This window comes from Cynocephalus volans, chromosome X (genome assembly GCF_027409185.1).
Source record: "Cynocephalus volans isolate mCynVol1 chromosome X, mCynVol1.pri, whole genome shotgun sequence".
Classification (NCBI taxonomy): Eukaryota; Metazoa; Chordata; class Mammalia; order Dermoptera; family Cynocephalidae; genus Cynocephalus; species Cynocephalus volans.
Genome location: NC_084478.1, coordinates 79,337,224 through 79,344,930, shown reverse-complemented (window position 1 = coordinate 79,344,930; position 7,707 = coordinate 79,337,224). Strand labels below are relative to the sequence as shown.

Sequence of the window (7,707 nt, the reverse complement as noted above, 5' to 3'; positions counted from 1 at the left end):
CCTCTTGACTGGTCTTCCCCCTGTGCCGCCCTATAGTATATTCTCAACATAGAGCTGGCCAGAGAGCCTTCTAAAATGTAAATCAGATGATGACATCTTTCTCCTCTAAACCCTCAGTGGCTTCCAATTCACTGAAAGTAAGAGCCAAGGAGGCTCTATGATGGCCTCCAAGGACCTTCATGACTTGGTCCCTGACAAACTCTCTGACCTCATATTCTATGTTTCCACTTCCTCACAACACCTGGTCTTTATTCAAAAGTCACCCTATTTTTTTTTTTTTTTTAATTTTATTTTGTCGATATACATTGTGGCTGATTATTGCTCCCCATCACCAAAACCTCCCTCCCTTCTCCCTCCCCCCCGCCCCCCCAACAATGTCCTTTCTGTTTGCTTGTCGTATCAACTTCAAGTAATTGTGGTTGTTATATCTTCTTCGCCCCCCCCCCGGTTTTGTGTGTGTGTGTGTGTGTGTGTGTGTGAAATTATATATTAATTTTTAGTTCCCACCAATAAGTGAGAACATGTGGTATTTCTCTTTCTGTGCCTGACTCGTTTCACTTAATATAATTCTCTAAAGGTCCATCCATGTTGTTGCAAATGGCAGTATTTCATTCGTTTTTATAGCTGAGTAGTATTCCATTGTGTAGATGTACCACATTTTCCGTATCCACTCATCTGATGATGGGCATTTGGGCTGGTTCCAACTCTTGGCTATTGTAAAGAGTGCTGCGATGAACATTGGGGAACAGGTATACCTTCGACTTGATGATTTCCATTCCTCTGGGTATATTCCCAACAGTGGGATAGCTGGGTCGTATGGTAGATCTATCTGCAATTGTTTGAGGAACCTCCATACCATTTTCCATAGAGGCTGCACCATTTTGCAGTCCCACCAACAATGTATGAGAGTTCCTTTTTCTCCGCAACCTCGCCAGCATTTATCGTTCATAGTCTTTTGGATTTTAGCCATCCTAACTGGGGTTAGATGGTATCAAGTTCATACGCAGACTAAAAAGTTGGTGGTAGTTATCTCTAGGTAGAGGACTGTAAGAAATTTTTATTTTCTTCTTTTTACTTAGCTGTATTTTCTAATTCTTCTATAATAAGTAAATGTATTTCTTGTATAATGTTTTTATAAAACTTAAAATTCAAATAAAATTATATTCTGTAAATGCTGGCTTATTAAACAGAATTACACCATGTAAAAACAAAAAATAAATAAAAAATAAATAAATAAATAAATAAATTGAGGTCTGTTGGGGAAAAAAAAAAAAAAAAGTCACCCTAATATTGAAAACAGCAACCTTCTCTATTCCCCTTCCCTCCTTTAGTCTTCTCCGTAACAGTGATCACAATCTATATGTTTTACTTAATTTTATTATGTTGCCCCCCTCCGATAGTATGTAAGCATATTAGGGTGGGAGTTTTTGTGTTTTGTTCACTCCTAGTGAACTATCAGTGCCTAAAGCTGAACCACACACATAGTAGGCTCCCAGTATATATTTTTTGGTCCTTTCCTAGATTGTGCCAGTGGTTTAGAGAGGCAACTAAGCACAGCAATTAAGTCATGGATGCTTGAGTCTGGCCCAAAAGCAAGTCCACCTGGATTCAAATCTTGACTCCACCACTAATTACCAAAATACTTAAACTCCCTGTGCCTTAGTTTTTCTCATTAGCAAAATAGGGACAACAACAGTACCTACTTCATAGAGAGCCTATGGGGTCATTAATAAGTATAAAGTACTTAGAACATTGCTTGGCACATAGTAAGTGCTATATTAGTATTTGGTATAATTGTATGCATATGAAGTTAAGATTTATGTCGTAGTTTAGATTTTTTAAAGTCTTTCAAGTGCCGGCCCGTGGCTTACTTGGGAGAGTGCGGTGCTGATAACACCAAGGCCATGGGTTTGGAACCTATATAGGGATGGCTGGTTTGCTCACTGGCTGAGCGTGGTGCTGACAACACCAAGTCAAGGGTTGACATCCCCTTGCTGGTCATCTTTAAAAAAAAAAAAAGTCTTTCAACATGTTTTCTTGCACTTCCCATGTTAAAATTCATTTCCCATGTTTCTGCTCACTTACACAGACTTGTAATGTTCCTGTAATTTAGTTATCCCCAGTGGCCAGGCTCTTCATCTGTAAACTTGGATGTTTCCTTGTGTACTCCCTCCTACAGTCATTTCGAAGCTGTTAAACAGTAATCTTGCTGGGTCCAGTTTCCCAATCTGTACCATGAGTGGGTTGGGCTGGATAATCTCAAAGGGCCTTTCTAGCTCTGACAATCTCCTGAGGTGGGAGGAGGGACAGGCCCCACCCTAACCCCGCCCCCTTGGATATGCCCTCTGGCTGCCGAAGGGAAGGGTGACAGAGTCATCCAGGCTCAGCTTCAAGGGGACCAGGTAGGAGATGTGCCAAGGTACTTGGGCAAGGGTAGGGATGGGGCTTCTGGACTGTAGGCAGGTGGGAGGAAGGTGTCAGAGGTAAATGTAGTATGGAGACACCGGGACCAGGGTGAAAGGGGAGGTGAAGGCAGCCTGGGGAGAGATACCCCGCTTCATAGGGACACAATTGTGATGACGAGTTAGGAGACAATTTGGGTCTGGGCATCTTCACACTTTGGAAAGTGCTGGTGGGCTCCACCCTATTCAGCCAGCCAGGCTCTGAAGGACAGAGTCAGCTGCAGCATGAGAATAACCCAAACCTGCTGACCGCACTCCTGAGTGCCGGTGCCTGCTGCCCACCACACACAGGGCTGGACCAGGGGAGCTCAGGTCGGAGCTGGGCTGGCCTGGGCTGCACCCGGATGCCCTCCACTCACTCTCCCTAGTGCTTCAACCATTGCTCTCTCCCTGTTCTCTCCTTTTTCACCCCAGGTCAGGGCTGGGGGACCAGGGAAACCCAGATACCTCATTTATGCTCTTTCCACCTCTAGGGGGGCCATGGCCAGTGCAGAGTCTTCGCTGCTCAGATTCCTAGGCCCCCGCTCAGGTGCTGGCAGCAGTGAGGTGGAGCAAGACTGCTGGTTTGACGAGGAGTTCAAGTTCATCTTGCTACCTGTGAGCTATGCAGTTGTCTTTGTGTTGGGCCTGGGCTTCAATGCCCTGACCCTCTGGCTCTTCCTCTTTCGCCTCCGACCCTGGGATGCAACGGCCACCTACATGTTCCACTTGGCATTGTCAGACACCTTGTATGTGCTGTCATTGCCCACCCTCATCTACTATTATGCAGCCCGCAACCACTGGCCCTTTGGCACTGGGCTCTGCAAGTTCATCCGCTTTCTCTTCTATTGGAACCTCTACTGCAGTGTCCTTTTCCTCACCTGCATCAGTGTGCACCGCTACGTGGGCATCTGCCACCCTCTGCGGGCACTACACTGGGGCCGCCCTCGTCTGGCCAGCCTTCTCTGCCTGGCAGTTTGGTTGGTTGTAGCTGGCTGCCTTGTGCCCAACCTGTTTTTTGTCACAACTAGCATGAAGGAGGCCACCATCGTGTGTCATGACACCACTCAGTCTGAGAAGTTTGACCACTATGTGCACTTCAGCTCGGCAGTCATGGGGCTGCTGTTTGGTGTGCCCTGCCTGGTCATTCTAGTCTGCTATGGGCTCACGGCCCAGCGCCTGTATCGGCCCTTGCCAGGGGCTGCCCAGTCATCTTCTCGTCTCCGTTCCCTCCGCACCATTGCTGCAGTGCTGACTGTCTTCACTGTGTGCTTTGTGCCTTTCCACATCACCCGCACCATTTATTACCTGGCAAGGCTGTTGGAAGCTGACTGCCAGGTGCTGAACATTGTCAACATGGTCTACAAAGTGACTCGGCCCCTGGCCAGCGCCAACAGCTGCCTGGATCCTGTGCTCTATCTGCTCACGGGGGACAAGTATCGACGTCAGCTTCGGCGGCTCTGCTTTAGTGACGGGCCCCAGCCCTCTACAGCTGCCTCCTCCCTGGCGCTGGTGTCCCTGCCTGAGGATAGCAGCTGCAGGTGGGCAGCCACCCCCCAGGACACTGGCTGCCCTACCCCTAGGGCAAATAGATTGTAACTCTGGAAGCTGGGAAGTGAGAGAAAAGGGGGTGAGTGCAGGGCAGAGATGTGAGAACCCAATAGTGATACCTGATAAGGCACTTCCTTCTCTTTCCCAGGCTCTGGAGAGAAGCCCTCACCCTGAGGGCTGGGGGGAGGCAGAGAAATCATGTGTGACCCCATTGCTCATAAACCCTTCACTTGCCTGCTCCTCTTTAGCCAAAGGCAGTAGCAGTCACTCCTCTGCCTCTACTTCTTTTTCTGTGTTTATGGCCCTTCCTGGGGCCATTGGTTCTGTTTCTTGATCCTATAAGGCTTCCTGGAGATCTTCCCTAGTCCTCTTTCCCCATCCCATTTCCCCTCATCCTCCTATAGCATATGTTTCTCCAGCCAGACGAGAGCATTCAACTGAAGATGTGGAGAAGGTGGGGTAATCTCAGGATTGGCCTGACTTATCTGATGGTGATAGCCAGAATCAGGAAGTGGGGCACTGGCATATAACAGATACCAAGGATGTGCCATATGTGGCACCCACACCCATTTCCTGGTTCCCCCTTGAAGACAGGATAGTCTTGCCTACCAAGGTGCTGAAATAAAGTGCTAACTCAGGGAGCCTGCGTGCCAGGGTCCCCCACATGCAGCTGGAGGCCTGGCACTGTTGAATTGGTGTGCATCCATTAGTTAGAGTCTTTTTATGGGATGGGAACCCCGAGGAGCCTCAGGGGGCAGGGCCCAAGCAGATAGCAGCCTTTGGAACAGGAATGGGACTTGATCTCCTTTATGATATTTGCTGAGAACACATTTGACAGCTTGCCTGTACTTAATGAAAGGAACAGTGGATTGCTCGGACTGAGGGGGAGGAGCTCTTCTGTCTATGGCTGTAGGTTCCGGCACTGAGGGGTAGAGCAGGTTTGTACAGAGGATGGGGTGGTGACAGGAATTGACGCCCAGAACTGGATCTTCACTGGCCTCTCCCCTTTCTCTGGCTGCTGCCCCAGATAAATGATAAATCTGTTACAGCTCTTTCAGATCAGGCTTTAGGACTTTGAGGCCAGGGTGGGGCACTGGGACTAGGTTAGTTCCCCTCAGTTTTCCACCCATTCATTCCTCTCCTCCTTCAATACCATCTTAACACTTGTAGGTTTATAGGATTGGGTGGGGGGTATGGAACTTGGGAAGCTAACCCCCAAACCTTGAGAAGTAAGAGTTTCTGGGTAGGCATTTGTGGGAAGGGTGGGCTCATGCTTCTAGGCCCCCTCCCTCTAAAATTGCCTTCCAGCCTGTTGGTCTCCTGAGTCAGACCCCAGCCTTGCCTTTCTCTTGTCTCACCCTTGCTGACCTGGCTCTGATAGTTTACTTGTCTAGAGATACCTAATTCTTATTGGCTTCTAAAGGGTCTCTCTCTGGAGAGGAGGGTTGGGGCTGGACTACAGAAAAAAAAATGACTTCAATACTTCTAAATCCCCCTTTTCATTCTTTGAAGGGATTCCTCTTTTTCCCTAGATATCCAGGACTCTCCTACTACGCAGGATCCCTTTGGTTAGGGTAAATGGACTGGCCTTCTTCTCCACTTCTTACTAGCTTCCCAGTCTCATGCCCACTGCCACTGTTACATGACCTGTTCCTCATCTTCACTCTCTCCCTTTTATTCCTATGACCACGGCCTCTTTGCCCATTATCCCCACCTACCCGCCATCTCTCCCCGTCACAACTGACCTAGCCTCCTTCATTTCCTCAGTCCATTTAACTCCCATATGCTTAATTAAGACTAATTACCTGGACTTCGTGATCTGTTACTTTAAGGCTGCTTTCCCTTAAACTTTAGCTTTAACCCCCTTGACTTTCACTGTAGGCTAATCTTTTCCTCTTTCCCAGGACTAGAGGGGATTGCACATGAAGCCAGAGCACAAGGCTGTCTTGACCCACTAAAACTTCATGTCCTGGAACTTTGCCTAAGCCTTCATTCCTTAGCTTGCTGTGTCCCCAGTGAACATTTCACAGCAGTTTTCTGTCTTTTTCACCTTCTCAAGGCCCCAACTTCATTCTTGTAAACTCTCAAGACTTACCTTGTCTCCTAAAGAACTGAGAAGATCTAATACTTCAACTTCTCCCTGCCTTGATAACAAAAAAAAATCTGCTCTAACCAGGTCGGCTAAATTGTAGTGCCTCGGGAGACCTGGGATAAGTCAGTAGCCACGTCCACCTGTCCCGGAAAACGTTATCGTAAGATCAATTTTACTTAGAAGCAGACATGATGACAGCAGAAAGTCATAAAGTAACCGAGAATACTTCTTGTTACCCTTACCCTAGATCCCTGCATGTAGGATGTAACCTAGTAACATCCTAGTAAAACCTGATGAAGTAATTAGACGGGGATGTCTTTCTTTCCTTTGACCCTTCCCCCTACTTGTGATTATAAAATGCTAAACTCTGCTGGCCCTCTTTGAAGTGCATTTCTCAGGGCGACCTGACCTATGTGTTTTGCCAGTTGCAATCATCACATTGGCTCAATAAATCCGATGCTTTAAAACGTTCAGTTTCAGTTTCTTTTAAGTCAAGGTTCCCATTCACGATAACTCTGCTTCTATGTCTGCTTTGTCTTTCTCCCTCTCTTTCCTGCAGTACCAGAATAAGAGGTGGTCCTCCTTCTTGTTCCTTTGTTTATCTATTCCCTTCATCATTTACAGTCTTTTCTATCACTGATTTTTATCCCATCTTAAAATGAAAACCAACAAAAACAAAACCAACAAAAGCATTACCACTGATACTTTAATCCTGCTGTCTATTCCAGCTACCATTCTATTCAACTTTGTTTGTTTCACTTCCAAATTGCTGGAACGACTACTATAAACTTTATTTCCTCACCACAAGATCACCCCTTAATTCTCTGAATTTAGTTTCCTTCTTACACTTTCCTGTACTTAAAAGAACACAAATTACCTCTTAAGAAGTACCTTTAATGACCTTTTCTCTATCTTCATCTTCTTTGAACTCTCTACTTCATTTGACACTGTTGCATGTCCTCTTTAAATTTTTTTTTAATAAAAACAACATTTAAAAATCCCACTGTGACTTTAAAGGAAAGTTTAAAAGAAAATATTCACCTATACTGCAAACACAAGACAATTATTTTCATTTTTTCATGTGCCATGCTCTGTCAGTTTGCATACATATACATAATAAGTATAATTACAGTATACATATCTTTAAAAATTCTGCTTTAAAAAACTTTTTATTGTAAATATTTTTCCTGTTGCTACAGTCTTTCATATTTGTCATTTCAATGGCCGCATAAAATTACATCCATCAGTAGATTATATTTGATTCAACTGTTTCCCTACTATTGAACATTTAGATAACTCTCAATTTTTCTGTGCTTTGAACATATTAATGTGTATGGCTTTTTTTCTTCTGTGTAATGCTCTCTTTAGGACACGTTTCCAGGAGTGGGATTACCAGACCAAAGAGCACAAATGTTTTTATGAATCATGATTTCCAACATGACTGTACAAATTTTCAGTGCCACAATGACATATGAATGTTTCCGTTCAATACACATGTTAATTCTTTATCATATTTGATGAAAATATTTATCCTACTTATTGTAATACTTTTAATTTTGGTTCCTCATTTTATCCCTTCTATTTAGAGCTTCTCTCCTCCTGCTCTGATTACTTCTTCTCTAT

At 45.2% G+C, this 7,707-nt stretch overlaps 1 protein-coding gene across 1 annotated transcript; it reads left to right on the top strand.

Annotated features, from left to right (window-relative positions):
• The first annotated feature begins 2,942 nt into the window (after positions 1–2,942).
• P2RY4 (pyrimidinergic receptor P2Y4) lies at positions 2,943–4,040 on the top strand. Its single transcript, XM_063084474.1, has one exon. It carries the CDS (start codon positions 2,943–2,945, stop codon positions 4,038–4,040), a length of 1,098 nt encoding a protein of 365 aa, XP_062940544.1.
• Positions 4,041–7,707: the final 3,667 nt, after the last annotated feature.